At 38.6% G+C, this 22,180-nt stretch overlaps 1 protein-coding gene across 3 annotated transcripts in view; it reads right to left on the bottom strand.

Moving 5' to 3' along the window:
* Window positions 1–22,180, bottom strand: part of chn2 (chimerin 2) — a 351,738-nt gene that overhangs the window by 29,535 nt on the left and 300,023 nt on the right. For all 3 annotated transcript variants that reach the window (XM_060824624.1, XM_060824625.1, XM_060824627.1), the window contains 2 exons: window positions 8,976–9,053; window positions 437–521 (listed from right to left, as the gene is read on the bottom strand). In XM_060824624.1, the coding sequence (XP_060680607.1) occupies window positions 437–521; window positions 8,976–9,053 (163 nt within the window). The remainder of the gene's footprint in view (window positions 1–436; window positions 522–8,975; window positions 9,054–22,180) is intronic.

The raw sequence follows: 22,180 nt of genomic DNA, 5'->3' as shown, positions 1-22,180 counted from the left end.
TAGTACAGTAAAAAGCACATTAAAATGGACAGATCATAACAATGATGTTGCTATAGTCTTTACAACTTTGAAAAAAAGAAACATTTTATTGTTTCCACATTGTTACCTGCAAAAACAGACAGCTGCATGAAATATTGTTCCAGCAAGAAATATTTAAAGATTTGCATTTAAAGAGCTCAGCTTTCTTAAAAGTAACTGATAACTTTCCAGGTAACACCTTTTCTTGCAGTAACATTTTTATAGCACTCACTCATTGGTTTCCTCCATAGAAACATGAGCTTAAACTTCTATCTTAAATGATGGTTATTTACATATCTTGACTAAAAAGAGAAAAAATATATTTAATGCAAAACAATATGTTCTGACTGATCAATGCTTTTGTAAATAATCTTTTAAAAAAGGATAGCTCATTGTAGAGCATAAAATGAGACCCTACCTGAACATCTCACTCCCTGAGCAATTAGACCCCACATAAAGTTGGCACAGTATTCACACCAGTGAGGACCTCTGAATGTATGGACCTGAAAAACACAAAGGTGCATAAAGGAATGAAGGTTGAAGCCAGATGGTCTGACAGATGGAACACACTAAAGTGCTGATCACAAAGCACACAGTGGGGATCCAACATATGAAACTGTCTTTATAGGACTAGGAAGCTTTATCTCCACTTTTTCACAGCTGGCCCCAAGAGAAAACTATTTTGCATTAAACAATAGTGCTTTCTATGCCTAACAATTCACTTCTGCCTTAACAAACTTGCAGCACCTTATTGTAGGCTCATCGTGTCTGGCTGCCAATGGTTGGTAATACTGCTGTGTGTGTCTGTAAGCATGTGTGAGGAAACAACAGCTGGAGAAATTATTTCTATGGGAAATTGGAAGGACGGGATGCGATAGAAATAACATTAGAGGGATGACAATGGGGAAAAATGGATTTGCATAGAATGAGGACAGCGTTACAGGGGAGGATCAAACAATGGATTTGGTTAACTGTGGCATAAAGATGGGGATAATTATTTGATGCAATTCATTATACAAAAGCTATTCTTTATGTTATAACTGAAGATTAAATTAACTCAAATATGCATGACACTGCAAAAACCTGGATTCAAGAAAACAACAACTCTAACACTGCGATGAAACTTAAATCTATACCAAGACAGCCATGGAACAACATTGGTAGCTGTGGGACTGTTTTCTTTGATGATGCATGCTGAAACTATAAGAGGCACATTTCAAGGAAATAGAATCCTCAAATAATATTGTGCTCATCAGAAGTAAATCTGTCTTATCAGCCCAAAGTGACAACAGTTTTCAATTAGATGTTCATATTTTATATTTATATTCAAGTCACAAGGCCAGGCTGAAAAGTAAGTTCAATGAATATTGCCAGGGTAATTTTTAGTATATGGACAGCTTTATATAACTTTTTGAAAAGTGAGAAGTTTGGACTCCCTTACAGTCTTTGTGAAAGAATGAAAAGAAAGCCTGTATTTAAAGAGTTACCATTGCAATAACCAAACTAATTCGAGACAAATGTTCTGTGGGTCTCTGCTGGTATCCCATAATTCCCTTAGCACCCAAAAATCTAACAATCTCTGTTTTGAATAGACATAGAGACTGAGCATCTGCAATCTTCCAGGGTAGACAATTCCAAAGATTCACAACCATTGGAATGGAAACAAATTCTCCTCCATTTCAGTCCTAAATGGCCAACTCCTTTTTCTGAGAGTATGACAACATGTTTTAGATTCCCTAAGCAGGAGAGACACTTTCTCAACATCCCGGTCAAATCACAGGAAGGTTATGTATTTTAGTTAGATCCTATCATTATCCTGAATCCCTGGGACTATAAACTGAGTTAACTTAATCTCTCCTCATAGGACAATCCCCTCTCAACTCAGGAAGAAATATAGTGAACCTTTATGGCACTCCCTCTCAGGCTTTGCTTCCTAAACCTTTTGCTGACTTTCACCCCAATTTGAGGCTTGGGAATTGACCCCTCAGTAAAAACTACAGGAGGAATGTTTGGGGTTGTGGGGGGAGAGCATGTGAGGTAGGGCCTGTTAGCACACAAGCACAGTTAGTACAAACCTGACTGCAGCGCCCCGGGATGGTCACTGCAGAGCTCGGCATATCAGAATTTTAGCTTATGACCCCACAATGTGTCCTGACCAGTTTTAAGAGGTCCTGCTCTAGGGCAAGTACATGCTTGCCTATGTAAGGAGATTAAAACTGCACATGATATTCCAGATGTGGGCAGCACGGTGGCACATGGGCACAGGGGTTAGCACTGCTGCCTCACAGCGCTTGAGACCCGGGTTCAATTCCCGACTCAAGCGACTGACTGTGCGGAGTTTGCACGTTCTCCCCGTGTCTGCGTGGGTTTCCTCCGGGTGCTCCGGTTTCCTCCCACAGTCCAAAGATGTGCGGGTCAGGTGAATTGGCCATGCTAAATTGCCCGTAGTGTTAGGTAAGGGGTAAATGTAGGGGTATGGGTGGGTTACGCTTTGGCGCGTCGGTGTGGACTTGTTGGGCTGAAGGGCCTGTTTCCACACTGTTAGTAATCTAATCTAATGTGACCTTACCAAGGTCCTCCATAATTGCAGGTTACATTGCTTTACTTTTATACTCTCAGTGAGAAATGCTGGCATGTCACTGGACGAGGAATGCAGGCTAATGCTCTGAGGACATGGGTTTGAAACCCACCAAAGCAGCTGGTGGAACCCAGATTCAAATAATGCCTCTGTGATATAAAGCTGGTTATAGTACAATCATTAATTGTTAAAAGTCCAAATGGTTCACACACAGGTTCCTCTGAATTCATGTATTTCCCAGTTTCTCACATTCAAATTGTATTGAGCTTCATACTTCACCATGTTATATTTCATCTGTCATGTTCTTGCCCATTACCCAAACAGTCCATATTGTTATGTGGCCCTATTATATTCCTCCAACCTGCTTATTTCCCAGATAACTTTACATCACCAGCTTCAACACTTTATGTTCTGTCCCTTCATTAAAGTCATAAACATTGGGTCTCAGCCATTTATAATCAATGAGTGATCTTTATGGTATCCCATAGGGCAGAAAACTGGACATGAGGAATGTTGGATCAGCCATGCTACTGAATGGTGGAACAGGTTTGAGGGATCGAACAGCCTACTCTTGTTCCTATTCCTTATGATTCATTGCTTTGGTAGCACATGAAAGAACAAGGAGAATCTGTACCAGAATTAACCAGTGGAGTCAGCATTTTTGCATCAGCTCTGAGCTGGAGAAATCTACATATTAATCCCACTGCAAAACAAATACAAACTGTTGATAACACTAAGCAAGTCAGGCAGCATACTCCCCAAAAACTGATTGTTCATGTTTTAGATATAACCCTTTATGATTATATTCCTACAGTATAGAAACAAACCCTTTGGCCCAACAAGTCCACACTGACCCTCTAAATAGTAGCCGATTCCCCTACACTGACTAATGCACTGAACAGTATGGGCAATCTAGCATGACCAATCTACCCTAACCTGCACATCTTTGGATTGTGAGAGGAAACCGGAGCACCCGGAGGAAACCCATGCATACACAGGGAGAATGTGCAAACTCCACACAGACAGAGAGTCACCTGAGGCAGGAACTGAAGCCAGGTCCCTGCTGCTGGGAGATAGCAGTGCTAACCACAGAGCCACCATACTGCCCCAAATTCACAACCGTGCGGCCTCGTTATCAGAATTCACAAAGACATAAATTGATCTACTGACTGTTTGCAGTATTTTAATTTAATGTTTCAAGTCTTCTGCATTTTCCAGCACTTTCCTTTGACTAATATCACTGCTCCACATACTCTTCATAGCCTCATATCATTTGTTTCAAATATTCATCCAATTGTTCATTAAGAACTTTACTGCTCTCCCACAACCATTTCTTTTCCAGTTGGAATAGACTCCAAATTCTTTCCGTCCTGTTGATTTTTGCACAAAGCATGGTGAAGATTTGGTGATTGAAATTACCATTAGGAGTGAAGAAAATTTAATACAGCAGTTTCTGGGATAACAATTTGGCAACAGATACCCCCATCCAGTTTTCCTCCCACTAACACTTGAACATCAGAGAAAAAAAAAAGCCCTCTTATGTTCATTACAAAGTTGAGATTTTAACCTTTAAACTACTTTAGTAATTGGATGAAATCTTTCAACTCCTTCGCAGGTTTTATAGTATTTTACCATTCTTGACTTGCTATCAGCAGCCATTTAACTTGATTGGCTTCATTAGTCAGCACCAGAGACAAGAATCTCAGCAGGAAGGCAACAATAAGATCTATTGACATTAAATGCTAACTATGTTAAGAATTTGCACAGAAGGTCATTGTCTGGACTCAAGACAACTTTTTTTAAAACTTTTTTTATGAAGACTATAATGGAGAGAGAATCATTCTTCATTCATGAAAACTTAATTATAAAGCTGAAAGAATTTGACATTCCATTTAAAAAAAAACAGCCATCAAAATATTGCTGTAACCTGTGAATGACAACCCTATGGAAGCGTTTAAAACAGAAATGTCAAATATTGGACATGCAAATCAAAGAAAATGATAAACGTGTAATTTTTTTTAAATGAACTTACATTGTCTTTCATCTCCTCAAGAAATCTAAAATTGCTTTAATGCCAATTAATTCTTATGAAGATGTGATGGCAAATGCAGTGGTCCATAATGTCCATGGAAATCATCAGAGGATTTCTTTCAACTAGCCAAAGAGACAGGTAGGCCTCAATTTAACATCACATTTAATATGGTACTGCTCCATGCTTCAGTTATACAAGGAGCCGAGGTACTTAAGTGAGGCTTGAAACTGTCATCTTCTGACTCAGAGGCTCAGGTGATGCAACTTGACAAAGTGAGATGTGAGCTCTTTGGATGATTTCATTTCTCATAATTTTCTTCTGTACAATATTTTGCATTTAAGAGTGCATTTGCTACAGTTATTCTACAGGATAACCTCCATGGATACACAAGAGAATTTATAAGTGGCAGTGTAATTCAGATGTTTTTATAGGTGCTCTGTTGCACAGGTTAGTTTGAGAGTTTAGAGAAAGTTGAAGTGAAGAAAACCTATCTTGCGCAGGAATTTGGTTGAAATGCTAAATTCTGGCAAAAAGAATTAAATGTTCACTTATTGAAGGACTACTGGAAATAAGTTACATTTCTGTTATAACCATGTTGAGGAGAAGGAAATTTGAACACAAAACTCCATAGTTAAATAATATTAGAACCAGGTGAATTCTGACCTATGCTTAAAGTGCCTATGTCAAGCAAGAATTTTGCAGATAAAGATGTTGAAGGAGCTTTGACAGGACAATCTTGATTGAAATAAACAGAAGGATGAAGAAATCTCAGCCTAAATGAATAATATATTAAGCAGACTAATCTTTCATATTTTGATAAATACTAGCCACACACCACACAAAATTGTATTATACTGTTATTTTTTTCGGACAGCAATGTGGGTGTACCTAGTGGTTCAAGAGGCACTAGCAACTTCTCATGAACATTGGCCTAATTAGAGACACCCCACATCTTGTGAAAAAACTTAAAGTAAACAATACACACAGGAAATGCCGATCACAAACAGTGTAATACAGACTAGCATTTTTTTTTGCATGATGTTGATCGAGAGATGAATATTGGCCAGGATACTACCCAGATCTAATCTGGTCTTTGTATAATAGTAGGAAGACTTTCTTCCCTTGATATTCTAGCACTGTGTTTGGAAAGGTTACATTCATTGGTTAGTCTGACTAACTTCCTTCTCTAATTATAACATTTTAGTGATTTCGTATGTGGATTGCTATCTGATTTAGTGTCTCCTCTAATTTATTCATTAAATAAAAACTCTGATTTATCAACTTGCACTCCAAAATGGATAACCTTCGAATGCTGGAGAAACTCAGCAGATCTGATAACATCTGTAAATTCTCTGGAATTGTTTGTTTCAGATTTTTGGTATCTGCAGTACTTTGATTTTAACCTTCAACATTACATGCCCAAAATACCAGATAATGTCATCAATCTATGGGGGCAAAAAAAAATCACCATTGATCGATTCTGGCTTCAATTTGGATTCATATTCCTTTTTTAATAATAAAAGTTCCTATAAGCTTTAAATTTTTAATCTCTTCCTCCTACTTTAATACTACCTCTTCCTCCTACTTTAATACTACCTCTTCCTATCCTCTGTAGGAAGACAGACACAATGCTGTCATTATTACCCTGTAACTTGTCAAAACAAGAATGTTCATGTGATGTTTGATCAGTTAAGATGGAAAGAACAAAATGTCCCTACATTGTTCCATACTGTAACTTCACTATGAATTACCAGAACTACGAGCTATCAAACTACCAGCTCAATAAACCTGATCGATGATTCAATAATATTGGGATATTAACTTACAAATAATTAAAATAATTCAATGCTTTAAGATACAATTGTCACAATTAAATTGTTTATGACTATATCTTTGCAAATACTAACATTAATTAAACATAATTTTTTTCTACAAAACAGGCTTATCAAATGATTAAAGAACACACTGCATGCTGAAAATCTGAAAAAAGAAAGAGTCTACAAGCAGGGAAACACCCTTCGGTCCAACTCATCCATGCCGACCAGGGTTTCCAAACTAAACTAGTCCCGTTTGTCTGCATTTGGCTCATATCCACGTAAACCTTTCCTATGCATGCAACTGTCCAAATGTCTTTTAAATGTCGTAACTGGACCTGCATCTACCACTTCCTCTGGCAGTTCATTCCACATACACATCACCTTCTGTGTAAAAACATTGTCCCTCAGCTCCCTTTAAAATGTTTCCTCTCTCACCTTATATCTATGCCCTCTAGTTATGAATTCCCCTACTCTAGGGAAAAGACCTTTGTTATTCCCCTTATCTGTGTTCTGCATATTATCTTTTTGCCATTCTTTTGATTACAGTGGAACTGAGTTTGAATCACTAATCTCCAGTAATAAATACTAACATAGTGCTTCTCGTAGTCATGTTAGTAACATAATATATTCATTATTGATTGTAGCTATTGAAAGACGTATCACTGTGAAACCATTAAATTATGAACTTTAACATTAGAATAATGGGCTGCAAGGTTGCCATGAAGATTTATTTTCAAATAATTTCTGGTTTGCTATACAGAAGCATCAATTTACTATTCATTGACATTTTCAGTGTGTACAAAGCTAAATTTAATTCAAGCTTGAATTGACTCTTCACCAGTTTAAAAATAGAACACAATATAACATTTCTGTGTTTCAGAAATAACCATGCATATTTGAAAAAAAAGATCCATTTCCAAAACAGAAGTTTGGTTTTAGCCAGAATGTACAGAAATTATTTGAGGAAAATACAATCTGTCTAGCAAACCAATATGCATGTTTAAAGATACTGAATAAAGTTTCATATGCAACAAGGAATTCAGTCTACATTGAAAATGCTAACTTTTGCAAAGAATTCATGGAAGAACTGAAAGCCAATTGCTTTCCAGAGAATAAAGCAAGAATTGTTTTTTTTTAAAATAGGTTGCTCAGAGTGTCAACAATTCTCATCTCTATATCAAACTCCTTACTTGTGGCTATAATTGCTGCATTGACAAAATGAGTTTATTCAAGCACAAGTAAAATACTGACCATGTGATATTTAAACTATCAAGGGATGAGACCATTCAGACATGTGGAATTTGTCAACTGTAGTTCAATTGAATTTCCTCACTTAGAACAAATACCAGTCAACATTTCACTTATTGTCCAAAGGCTGACTGGGTGAATAATTGTTTTATTGCACCATTATTTCATTAGAGCAAGGAAGTGGGACCAATTGGATAGTTCTAACAAAATGCTGGCAGATTCAGTAAGTTGAAAAGTTACCCTCAAGCAGTTCAGGAGGACATGTTGTGTCATGGGTTAAGAGTGCTTCACAATTCAGTATATTTACTGCAAGAATGTTGAAATTTGATACACCAAACATAGTGAGTTAGGCCAAGGTTGGTTGCTCACAAATATATTCCCATGGTTATCTTGTTGCTCTTTTTCTGTTTTGAAAGAGCAGTGCAATGGTACACTGGATTGGAGGTCAACATTAACACAAAGGTGTAGTAGGATTAAGGCGTAATCCAAATTATTCACACAACAGAATTTCCAATTGCAGTCACATCATTCTGAGAAAATGTTGACTGTGATCACTTACTTTCCCAAAACAAAATATGAAAAGAGAGTCACTCCTCAGTAACTACTATGCATTTCATGTAATTATTTTGAAGTAGCATCGAGGACACAAAACGATCAATGTCTGCACCCTCACCATCTCCAATTACATGAAATTTGCAGTGATCAGCAAATATTGCTGAAGGGATTAGCAATACTTTTGTTTAACTATTTCATTATACATTAAGAAGAAAAATAGTTTTCATTATACATTACCATGTTTGTCTGATTGTTAAAGAAAATGCTAGAGATTAGTACAACCTCAACACTGTTATTTAGTGTTGCTTACAAAGCTAATTAGTAATACTTTATGTTATGAACAGCAGCGAGTAGTAAGAGATAGCAGCTGCAGTAATTGTGGAGTACTTCTAACACTAGCATAAATACCATTGCTTTACAACTTTACATTTCAGAAATATTTCTGATCACATAAGCACAATCCACCTTTAACTAGATCCAGTCAAAGAGCAGTTAAATTAGTTTAAAAATTAGTTTAAAAAGCCCCTTATTTGTAAGTATATCATTAAAGTCAAAAAGATGCATTTTGGAATTGTCTAAACGTTTAAAAAGTGAAACTGCATGTAAGCAGTCACATTACCAAGAGTGTATTGCATTGTTCAATAAGTATGTTAAAGTATAAACTAAATAATGCCAAGATGCATTGTATTCAGCATTTAAATGACAGAAATATAAAAGTCAGTCTTACCTTAAAATTATGAGCTTTTTCATAATTGAAATGGTTCTCACTTTGTTTCAAGGCAGCTCTTCTGATAAGTGAGGTGATCTGTGAATAGGCAAAAAGTTTCAGAGGTTGCCATAACACTGTATTCCTTCTAACAGTTTTCATCCCTAGTGCCACTGCCAGAAGCTCTTGATGGTTCTTGCTCTTTTTTGCTTTGTGTGTAATAGGAGAACACGTTTGTTCACTCTCTAACCACAGTCCCTGAGAAGGCATGGCGTTAGGATCCCAAATATGTGCCCAGTCCTGTGAGCTGTAAAGTTTAAACGTCCTCAAGTTTGCCAAAAAGCTTTTAATGTTAACAACCAGAGTGGGAGCAGCTGCACTCCATTCTGCTGAATCCTCAGGCATGTGACTTGAATGGGCTGTCTTGTGTGATGAAGGGGTTTCTGCATCTGAATGAGCCTTAGCAAAGGTCTGAGTAAGCACTCAAGGCAGACGTGTGCTGCAGACAAAAGCACACATTCATAAACCCTGCAAAACCTTAGCAACCGTTTCTAGACAGACGTTACTGAAACTTTAGGCAGAGGGTGGTTGCTCAGCACTCTGAGACCACAGCAGATTTCAAAAGCCCAATCTGTTCTGCACAATACCACATTAAAGAAACTAGCTCAGATGGTACTAGTCAAATACTGCATCCAATTACACAACAAATCAGACTCAAAAGTTGATTGGGCTGTAAGATTTAATCCAACCTTAGAGTATGCAAATACCATATCCATATCCTATATGATAACATTATCAAAGGATTCACAAAAATCTACAGTAGTCTCTGTTTAAAACTGCAATTCTGCATAGTGTTTGGAAATCATTCAAGCCAATTTTAAAAAACTGACAGTATGGTAAAACTAAAATCAAATACTGTCAATATTTGTCTGTTACATTTCCTAAGTATTACCATGTTAAACTGTAACAAATGAAGAATCTGATTAGTTTCTTAAAAATACAGAACCAAAGCAATTTTAGAAAAAAGAAAATTGTAATTCTTGCAGCTATAATGCTGATCATAAGAAATATTATGTCACTTTTATATACAGTTGCCTTCTCCAAGTCCTTGTAACATACTAATGTACATGCATTCACACAGTTGATATTAATGTTTTGTTTAAGTACATCAAAATGAAACTAGATGCTGAGAAATATTTTAAGTTCCATCTTTCACCTTAACATTTCCGAACCAAAAGTTCCTCCTGTATCAATGTAATATCAGTTTTATCAATATAAATTTCCTCCAGTTTAAAGGGATAAAGGCAGATTTGGAACATATAAAACACCAAGCTTACAAAATTTAGATTCACAATACCTTAGAGGTTCAAATAACATCTACAGCATGTGTGCACAACTCTGATGCGAGTCACTGGGGATTCCATACTGGTGAAGGAAAAATGCTAAGGGGCCATTGACAGCTAACACGGTGGCAAGATAGCCAGTTCTTGTTAAATGTAGCAAAGTGTGAAATAATACACTAGTATGGTTGAAATGGTAATACCTAATGTTCAAAAGAGGGAAAGAAGGAACTCCTGGTGAAAGTTCAAGACGACAGAATGAAGGATCTTGAAATAACCAATAAATCTTTGGAGGCCTGTGACCAGTGGTGTGCCACAACGTTCAGTGCTGGGCCTCATCTTTCCATCATTTATATAAATGATTTGGATGCGAATGCCAAGGGGTATGGTTAGCAAGTTTGCAGATGACACCAAAAATGGAGGTGAAGTGTACAGTGAAAAAGGTTACCTCAGAGTACAACAAGATCTTGTTAGGATGGGCCAATGAGCTGAGGACTGGCAATGGAGTTTAATTTAGATAAATGTGAGGTGCTGCATTTTGGAAAGGCAAATCAGGGCAGGATTTATACACTTAATGGTAAAGTCCAGTTACTGTTACTCTTTGTTATTGAACAAAAAAAAACCTTGGAATGCAGGTTCATTGTTCTTTGAAAGTGGAGTGGAGGGTAGATAGGAGAGTGAAGGTGGTATTTGGTATGCTTGCCATTATTGGTCTATGTATTGAGTATAGGAGTCGGGAGGTCATGTTGAGGCTGTACAGGACATTGGTTGGGCCACTTTTGGAACAGTGTGCGTAATTCCGACCTCCCTCCTATCAGAAAGATGTTGTGAAACCTGCAAGGGTTCAGAAAAAATTTACAAGAATAGAGAGTTTGAGCTATAGGGAGAGGCTGCATAGGCTGGGGCTATTTTCCTGGAGCATCAGAGACTGAGGAGTGACCTTACAGACGTTTATAAAATCATGAGGGGCATGGATAGGATAAACAGACAGTCTTTTCCCTGGGATGGGGAGTCAAAAACAAAAGGACATAGGTATAAAATGAGGGGGGAAAGATTTAAAAGTGACCTAAGAGACAAAACTTTCACACAGAGGGAGCTGCGTGTATGGAATGAGTTGCCAGAGGAAGTGGTGGAGGCTAGTACAATTATAGCATTTTAAAGACAAATGGATGGGTATATGAATAAGGAGGATTTAGAGGGATATGGGCCAAATAGTGGCAAATGGGGCTAGATTTATCTGGTTGGCATGGATGAGTTGGACTGAAGGATCTGTACATCTTTATGATTCTATAAATCTGTGGAAATGAAAGCTGCACCAGAGAGGGTATGCAACCAGCCATAAGTGATAACATTGCACATAGATAAGAATCTTAAAAAATCATTATCTTTGATTCCAGAAGCACAGATTATAATAGAAAATGGTGAATACATCGCTCAACTTCTGTGGCAGTGGTTGCTGCATTGTGTAGACTATAAAATAGAGTGGAACTTGGTTGAATTTTATAATGAGGTAACAAAAAGGTTTAATAATGGTATTTTTTTTCTAAGGTATTCAAGGTGTTACACAGAAGGTTTGTTTCAAAGAAAGAAGTCTACGTAGTTAAGGGAAACTTGGCAATATGGATATATCGACAGAAAGCAAAGGTTCATGTGGATGAATGTTTTTTCCAGTCTTGATGGTTTACTTGGTATTGTCCAACGATCAGTTATGGATCCATTTCTGTTTTCCTTTTCTTTTAAAAATCAATGACCTAGTCTCCTGTAGGGAACACACTATAAAGTTTTCAGTGATACTAAACACGACAAAGTTGTAGTGATGAGGATAGTTTTAGGTTTCAAGATGACTCGTACAGATGGGAAAGAGGATAGGACTTGAGTTCAATATAGAAAAGAGTGAAGAGATGCACTTTTGGAGAATTTATATGGAAGAATTTAGTGGGCGGCACGGTGGCACAGTGGTTAGCACTGCTGCCTCACAGCGCCTGTAGACCCGGGTTCAATTCCCGACTCAGGCGACTGACTGTGTGGAGTTTGCACGTTCTCCCCGTGTCTGCGTGGGTTTCCTCCGGGTGCTCCGGTTTCCTCCCACAGTCCAAAGATGTGCGGGTCAGGTGAATTGGCCAAGCTAAATTGCCCGTAGTGTTAGGTAAGGGGTAAATGTAGGGGTATGGGTGGGTTGCGCTTCGGCGGGTCGGTGTGGACTTGTTGGGCCGAAGGGCCTGTTTCCACACTGTAAGTCAAATCAAATCTAAAAAAATCAAATCTAAAATAAGTCAAATCAAATCAGACACTATTCTATAAGCAACTGTCTTCTGAAAAGTGTAGATGAAGAGAGAGATCTTGGCGTCCACACATACAATTTCTTCAAAGTGGGAGGACAAAATAATAAAGTGGCTGCAAAAGAACATCGGATTACTTGGGTTTGTAAATACAGGAATAAAAATATAAGTAGAGTTATTGCAAGAGCTTTACAACATTGGTTAGCCCTCAGTTGATATGGGAAATTCTGAGCACCATATTTGGAAAGACATAAAGACTTTAAGAAAGATACAAAGGAGGTTTACCATGATGATAACAGGGATCAGGGACTTCAGTCCTGAGCAAATGTTGATAAAATTAGCACAATTGTTATTGAAGCAGAGAAGATCAAGAGAACATTTTTAAAAAATCACACAACACCAGGTTATAGTCCAACAGGTTTAATTGGAAGCACACTTGCTTCCAATTAAACCTGTTGGACTATAACCTGGTGTTGTATGATTTTTAACTTTGTACACCCCAGTCCAACACTGGCATCTCCAAATCATAAATAACAGGAGTAGAACATATGGCCTCCCAAGTTTGCTTTGCTACTCAATTGATCATAACTGATCTTCACTTTCCCATACTCTCTCTATATCCAGTTAATTCCCAAAGAAATTAACAATCTCTCTATCCTAGCCCTGATTATACTTAATGATGGAGAATCCAGTATCTTCCAAAGTGGACAATTTGAAAGACTCCCAACCTCAGAGTCAATACATTTCTCATCTCAGCTCTAAATAATTAACTCCTTAGCCTGAGTCTATGTCCTTGTGTTGTAGATTGCCCGGCCAGGGAAACACCTTTCGGGCGGCACGGTGGTTAGCACTGCTGCCTCACAGCGCCAGGGACCTGGGTTCAATTCCCGACTCAGGTAACTGACTGTGTGGAGTTTGCACGTCTGCGTGGTTTTCCTCCAGGTGCTCCGGTTTCCTCCCACAGTCACAAAGATGTGCAGGTCAGGTGAATTAGCCATGCTAAATTGCCTGTAGTGTTAGGTGTAGGGGTATGGGTGGTTTGCGCTTTGGCAGGTCGGTGTGGTCTTGTTGGGCCGAAGGGCCTGTTTCCACACTGTAAGTAATCTAATCTAAATACCTTTTGTGTCTGTCTTGGCAAGGTTCTCTGGAATCTTGTGTGTTGCAAAGAGAACACCTCTCATTCTTGTGTAATTCAGAGAGTTCAGGCCCGATTCATCATCATTTAATTTCCTCATCTCAAGCAAACCTTTGCTGTAGCAGCTCCAGTGCAAGTGTGTCATTTCTTAGACACAACAGAGATCAGAACAGCAAACAGAATTCCAGGTGCGATTTTGCAAAAGATCCACACAATTGTAGCAAGGTTCTCTTAGTATATTCATAATTCCTTGAAATAAAAGTCAATATGCCATTTATCTTCTGAATTGATTTCTGTACCTTAGTGCTAACTTTTTACAGACAAGCTGCATCTAAATCTCACTGAATGTTGACATAAACAAGTTTCACATTGTTTAGAAAATATTTTGCCGATCTATTCTTATTCGAAGTCTTCAAGCCACATAATATTCCATCTGCCATCTTGTTACCCTTTCATGTAACCTGTCCATGTCTCTTTCTGTCCTCCACACAGCTTATATTCCCACCTAGCTTTTTACCATCAGCATGTTATAATTCTGCTGCCTCCACCAGCTAAAAGGAGAACAGCAGGAGGCCACATGGAAACAGCAACAGCAAGTCTGCTCCAATCCAATTTGGAAACTTATCACTGTTCCTTTACTGCCACAGTCAAAAACAAGCAAGCTTCTTCCTAGCAGCACTGTGGACTGCAGCCATTTACTACCTCACTGAAGAGGATTGCAACAGACAGTAAATGGCTACCTTTTCAGTAATGCTCACGTTCCATGAATGAGAAACAAAAAAAACTGTGCATTATTTTCAGACTCCTCATAAATCATTCATATGGCCTGCAAGTAGCTTTAGCCCCGTCACTGATGTTTATGGTACTTCCCTATTTAAGCCTGGCAATTTGAAAATGACCCATTATCTCGGTTCTCCACTTTCTGCCAAAAAAAACACCTACCTCCACCCAAATAAACCCAATTATCCCCAAATCAACTGCTGGATTAATAACATCTTTAAAATGAAGGAGGCTAGTTAGAAAACGGAAATTTATGTCATAATCCACTGTAGAGCATATAGCATTTTTATTAAAAAGAGAATATGACATTTGGCCAGATTTTCACACTATGCACATATGTTTTCTAATTTGCATTTCCTGGTTTAGACTCTGTATGTCTCAGTAATGTTTCTTCAAGCTTATGTGCTTGGTTTCTTCAAAAGTCCCAGATATTAACAATAATTTGTTGCATGGCAAGTGAGCAAGGTTGGCATTTGTTACGCATCCATAATTGCCCTTCAACTGAGTGGACTGTTTGGTCATTTCAGAGGTCAATTAAGAGCCAACCACATGCTTTCTGTCTGGAGTCACATGACAGTTAGGAAAAAGATGGTTGACTTGCCTCCTTAAAGAACATTAGAGAACATGATGGGCTTTTACAACTATTGATAATATTTCCACAGTCACCGTTACTGATACAAACTTTCATTCCCAGATTTTACTTAGATTACTGACAGTGTGGAAACGGACCCTTCGGCCCAACAAGTCCACACCGACCCGCCGAAGCGCAACCCACCCAGACCCATTTCCCTACATTTACCCCTGCACCTAACACTATGGGCAATTTAACATGGCCAATTCACGTGACCTGCACATTTTTGGACTGTGGGAGGAAACCGGAGCACCCGGAGGAAATCCACGCAGACATGGAATGTGCAAACTCCACACAGACAGTCGCCTGAGGTGGGAATTGAACCCGGGTCTCTGGCGCTGTGAGGCAGCAGTGCTAACCACTGTGCCACCGTGCTGCCCACAACTGATTTTATTAACTGAATTGAAATTTCACTCGTTGCCATAGTGAGGTTTGACCTCATGTCCACAGCATTAGCCTGCTGTCAGGATTACTATTCCAATTATCAGTCCAGATAGACTCTAAAGGCTCTTTGTAACTTTATATCGCAAAAAAAGCCCATCGCAAATCTGTGGATGAATTCAAATGTAATCACTACTGAATGCAAAAGATATAGAGATTAGCAAGGAACTGTGATTAGCAAGGTGGCTAATGTAGCGAAAGAATAAACCACAGGTTACAAGTTCTAGATGGGCACATTCCAAAACCCTATCTCAATTAAACATTGTGCTAATATCTGAAGCCTGCACTATATTCTAAAAAAATTACATGTATACATAATGAGCTGTAAAGTATCAGTCAAGCAGCTTTATTTGCAAATCAAAAATTTCTTTCATCAAAGCATATTTCTAGTTATACTTTGCTTTCTTTTCATAAATGTTCTCTTTAAATGTACTGAAATTTTGCTGGAGTATAGTTCGATAAATACTATTCGACTTCTAGCAAATAGCCTTTTAGACTCATGCCTCAACAATCAAATATTCTGCTGATTAGTCAAGCTTATAAACATTAATTCTGGTCTCAGGTAACCTGGTTTACGTTGGGGATCAAACCAGGACCTTCCTGACATGCAGTTCTGCTGCTCATTTTGCAACCTGTCCAGTGAAAATTTCAACATTTATGTTAATTCCCCTCCCCCTGTCCAAGTCTACTTGCGTCTCTATTCACCACAGGGCTGAGCCAGTGACAGCAAGCAGAATTCTTGCATACCCCCACCAGCACTGCTTTTGTTTCATCTGCTAATAGGTGTAGAATTGCAGCCTATATCAGTGTTGAAGGTCATGACCTTGTGTGAGGAACTGAGCAAATAAGCCAATGTATCCCTGTTCTGTGGAACAATGTATACCTTGTCATACTAATTCCACATGGATTTCAATCTTTGTTTCTCCTAGTAGTATGATTGGTCAACTATTACACTGTGCTGCATTGTCCAACACTCAATTATAAATATTAGGAGGAGAAACTAAACATTTCATGAGACAAAACAGTTATGTTTCTTCATCAATAGACTGTAAGCATCTGCTGGCAAACAAAGATCTATTCATCTTTCAAATTTTTCTGATTTCATCATTCAACAGAAGCAACTACCTACATTTGGAAATTCAACACAATTCAATTTATATCAAAGCTTTTATAGGTTTTGAGCATCACTAGCTAGGCCAGCAGTTAATGCTCATGAATGTTAAGTAATGATGATTAGATTCCCTTATTTCATAGACTGCTATTGCCTGACACTTATGAAATGCACTATTTCTTGCAAATTATCAGTCTGAGACTAAAATTCAGCATGTCCTTAAGGACTCTTACCAATTTTTATAGATGGTCTATAGAAAACATTCTATACAGATGCATTACAGCTTCGTACAACTACTGTTGTGCCCAGGACAGTAGGAAACTACAGCGAGCACGGACCAGTCTACATGCAAATTAACTTTCCATCATTGACCATATTTCTTGCTACTTTGGGAAGGTAGCGAACATAATCAAAGACCCCTCCCACCCTGGTTATAACATCTTCTAATCTGTTCAGTCGTGCTGAAGATACAAAAGCTTAAATCCACATTGCAACAGATTCAAGAACAGCTTCTTTCTTGCTGTTATTAGATTTCCGAATGTACCTCTGACCTTTCAAATTTAATGTTAATCTGGCTGCCTGTGTAACTTCACTGCATATTAATAACAGACCAGAAGCAGAAGAAATACAAAAACACAATGTAACCAAGATCTTTAACAAGATTTATTTAGGTGGAAAATAAAACAAGGGAAAGAAAGAAAGGGTTAAAACAAGAGAAAGACAGTAGAAAGAAGGAAAGGAAATTAGAAGGGAAATATGGTTAAAAGATTCGTGATATAGAGGTATTAAGGAAATAAATATAATTTTAATTTCAGACGGTTGACTGAAAGGATACCCAAAATTGGTGGATTTTAAAGAGTAGCGACTTTGAACTAAATTAGCTATATACCCAAAACTGTTGGATTAGGATAGCAGTGATGATAGTGATTTGTGCGTGACCATATTCTAAACAATTTCTAGTTTCTGAAGGGGGCAGGAACACAGTAAGAAAGATATATTTGAAAAGTCAATCTCTACACCAATGGAGGTATAGTTGAGGGTTTCAGTTATAAAAGAGGTCAGACACATCACTATAGTCCAAAGCTGAAAGGCAACATCTTTGGAAACAGATCCCACGTGACAGAATAAAAAATCGCAAGTGAATTGTGTACCATATAGCTTCAGTTTGGGAAGCTGTAGTGCTGGCAGTTATGTTTACCTCAGAGAAGGATGGTGATATTGAAGAGTGTCATGAAGTTGTAATACAGCAAACTTTGTTTTAACCAGCACCTTATGAATAGACACTCTTGATAAACTAGGAAAAATTATTTACCTCAAATACCAGATGTCTAAGGTAATATCGCCATGTCCAGGTAATCAGTTGAGTGAGAATATGAAGGCTCTCTGTCAATAAGCTTTATTTAAGAAAAGGTTGCATTATTGAGTGATTTATGTGGTAAATAAAGTATAACAGTGATGGGTATACTCCTTGCATTATGTTTCTCTTACTTCATGTGTATTTTTATGTTGTTTATGTAGACCTCTTGATCAACCAGAATATTTGATCAACTGACTCCTGGTCCACAGGTGCTGGTTAATGAAAAGATCACTCATCTTTAATTCCTTCAACTGATCTATTACCCAGGATTTTTGTTTTAATAAAAACACCTTAAACAGTTTGAAACTGGCTGCAGAAACTACTTGGCTGGCAAGCTGGTTAATCTCCACTGGAACTTAAAAAAGGGTTGCTGAAACAATGTTGCTTAAGAATTGATTTACATTTAAACTGCTTCATCAGGAAATGCCAGCAGAAAGGTCATCTATATGCAGAAAGGGAGATGCCACCTCCTTAAATAGCATTTTTGACAGCTTTGACAATAGTATATCAAAACTCCTTTGTTAATATGGATTCTCTCTATTACAGGCCAATAGCCAGCTCTCACACGATCAGAACCTCACATGGGAAGAACTAAAAATTTAAGCTTACCTATGTTTGTTACAGATTTCAATAATATTAAGAAGGCCGACAATATGGAATAATATAACACCAGTTCTCCCTTTCTCTCTCAATAATCTTGTTAAGCTCAAACCCTGTTCCTGTTACAAATTACAATACATCACAGTAAATAGAACTGAAAAAAACTTCAAGTGTCATATTACAATTATACCTCTGGACGTACAGCCAATCTGCATTGGTCACAATGCCATTGAACTTTCAGCCAACTAATGGGACATCAGAAAGTATCTTTTTTTTAAATATAAGGACTTGGTATTCTCCAATTTTACCTGCCCCAACTCTGTACCTTGTTCACTTTGCTCACATGCCACTGTGTGCATACATCACAGCATTCGGGGCACGTCTTTGCCTTTTAAAAGTGTTTATGTTTTTAACAAAGTTTTTTTAGAATTATAAAAACAAACTCCTTATTTGCCACCTCAATAAATTTGGCTGGTTTATTTCTTCACACAAAGTCAAGTGCATGCTGCATTTGGATAAACTACATCTTTTAAACATTCAAACTCTGTTATTCTAACATCAGGAGTGAAGTAAAAATAATTTATTTAACCTTCCGAACTTAGCCGTAGAGTTATACAGCACAGAAACAGACCCATCGGTCCAAACAGTCCATGCTGAACATAATCCCAAACTAAACTGGTCCCACCTGCCTGCTCCTGGCCCATATCCCTCCAAACCTTTCCTATTCATGTACTTATCTAAGTGTCTTTCAAACATTCTAACAGTGCATTAATCAATATGCAATTAAAGCTGTTGGAGAGTAAGGAGACAATGAAACTAAACATGAGAGAGAAAAATCAGCAAGTAAAATAGAATTGAAAAAAACTAGAATTAGAATCTTTACCATGTGGAAGCAGGCCATTTGGTCATCGAGTCCATGCTGACCCTCTGAACAGCATCCCACTTGGACATACCCCCATACCCTATAACCCTGCATTTCCCATGGCTAATCCACCTAGCCTGCAAATCTTTGTACAGTGGAAGGAAACTGCAAACTCCATAAAGACAATTGCCCAAGACTGGAATCGAACCTGGGTCCCTGTGAAGCAGCAGTGCTAACCGCAGAGCCATCATGCTGCCCCATGTATAAGAGACGTACAAGAGAGAAATAAAGTAAATAACAATAATGCCTTCAGAGAAACAGGATTAGGAGTCATTCAAATACTGGGGGAAGCCCAGCCACGCTTGAGTGAGAAGTTTCTCAAGGTGGTATACAAGTGATGAATTGAAGGCTGCCATGAAGAGAGTCATCAAGCACAACAAAGTTAACTATACAGACGTGTGAAGAGAACACATTTAACAAATTAGAACTATAGAAATGTTATAGCACAGAAGAGGACTCTTTGGCTGATATTGTCTATGTCAACCCAAAGACACCCAGATACTCTTTCTAATCCCATTTTACTGCATACAGCCCATAGCCCTTGCGGTGCAGATTCAGGGACTTTTAAAAAGTGATTAGGATCTCTGCATCCACCACAAACTCAGGCAGTGAATTCTGGACACCCACCACCCTCAGCATAAAATTTTTTTTGCTCATGTCCCCTCTTCTTTACAACCTTATCTATCTGTACATCAAACTTTAGGGGCCTGTGCACTTGCATGGTAAACTTTCTCCCTTCATCTACACTTCTCAGTATATTCCCGTTTAATGTGTATTCTTTTTACTGTTTGAACTACATGAATGCATATCTCACACTGATCAGAGCTGGACTCCATCTGCCACTTCCCTGACTACTCAACCAACCATTTGTTCTGGAGGTTAAAATATACCCTACACTATCCACTAATGGTCAGTTTTTGTGTTATCTGCAAATATCCCAATTGTGTCCACCATGTTCAACTCCAAATTGTTAATGTGTAAAACAGGCATCGGAGGTCCCAACACTGAGCCCAGTAGAACATTATTGAAACAGATTTCCCTTCTCAAAGGCAGCCATTGCTCTTTATCATTTGTTTCCGGTTACTAAGCCAAATTGGGATTCAATTCAAGACATTACCCTGTATCCCACGGGCTTTTAATTTTGTTTAACCAGTCTGCCATGTGGGACCTTGTCAAATGTTTTATTAAAATCCATATAGACATGCTACCATGTTGTGGTCAGGTAGCAACAAAACAATGAATGCATAGTTCCTAGTTATTGGACAAGATGGCAATGGGGTAGGACCATCCAACTGGAGCTCGTCTGCTCTGTCTGTTCCTTTTCTTTTTCTTTCTCTCTCTCGTTGCTTTTTCTCTTCTGCCAATGGCCCAAAGCAGCACAGGGCCGGCCAGTAGCCTGCAGCAGGACAAAGATGGCGAGTGGGCCTGTTGTGGAGTGGGGGTGGCAGCCAGAGGAGCCTGAGCAAAGTAGGGATGGTGGTGAGCAGCCCAGTGCAGGGGTGACCAGTGGCCTGAAGCGGAGCAGGGATGATGGCCAGTGGGCTCGGGGTGAAGTGGGGACAGCCAGAGGCCAGGAGTAAAGATAGCTACTGGTTTGGAACTGGTGGAGCCCTGTGAAGGTGATGAAGCTGTGAAGAATGGAATAGTTAATAATGCTAAAAGTGGTGGTGAGGCTGAGCAAAGACAGTGAAAGAATAGTTTCATCTGGGATTGTCTCAATGCTATAAGCCAATCTGAAAGCAGATTAGTGGACTCCTACTGAGAATGTTGAGATATGGCAATTGATAATTTGAAGGATCCTGAAAAGAAGTGGACGTTTACAGACATTATGTTTAATCTGAAAGGTACAAGTGCTTTTATGGACAATAGCTGAACCCAATTTTAACGTGCCAAAAACATGTGAAAATGAGGCGTAATCAATTTCAAGGAACATGCAGATTAAGGGGCTTTGGCACAGGCCAGTGCAATTATTGATGCAAGTCGGTTGTTCTTCTACAGATAGCCACATTTAAACGGTAGTTGTGCTATGAGAATTGATTTATTTTTATTAAAAAATATTGCTGTGATGCATAATGACTTGTAACAGAGATAGGGTCTGAGCTCAACAGGAAATAGGTGCAGATATGTGTGGCTGCCTTCATTGAGAAAATAGGTGTGATGGGGTGAGGGGAACTTAATGAAAAGGTCTTGGATGCATAGAAGATTATTATGGCAGTAATGGAATTAACTTAGTGTTGCAGTGTATGCCCGGGATCATGTTACAGGGCCCCAGTTACAGATAATGGTAATGCATTGTGATAGATTAGTTAAATCACTGATAGATGAGCTAATGCTGAAGATGATGGTGTTGTAATGTGATAAGTTAAAAGTGTGATGGGGGGAACCAGTGTGGCAGATGATGATTAGTTTAGAAAGACAAAACAGGCCAGCATGATTGGCTATGCTAATGTTATCCAATAAGCGCGGGACCAACAAATTGTATAAACTGGAGGAGAACAAAGAGCTTTGGGGGAGGCCAGGGTAGCCACTTTGCTGGCTCGTCACTACGTACTGAGGTTCTACCTGTCCCCGGTGTTGCAAAGGATGGGCCTGGCCTCGCTGCAGCGGAACGCTCCGAGTAGTTGGACCGT

This window comes from Hemiscyllium ocellatum, chromosome 5 (assembly GCF_020745735.1).
Source record: "Hemiscyllium ocellatum isolate sHemOce1 chromosome 5, sHemOce1.pat.X.cur, whole genome shotgun sequence".
Classification (NCBI taxonomy): Eukaryota; Metazoa; Chordata; class Chondrichthyes; order Orectolobiformes; family Hemiscylliidae; genus Hemiscyllium; species Hemiscyllium ocellatum.
Note: the sequence above shows the minus strand (reverse complement) of the source record. Positions and strands in the feature narration are given on the sequence as shown.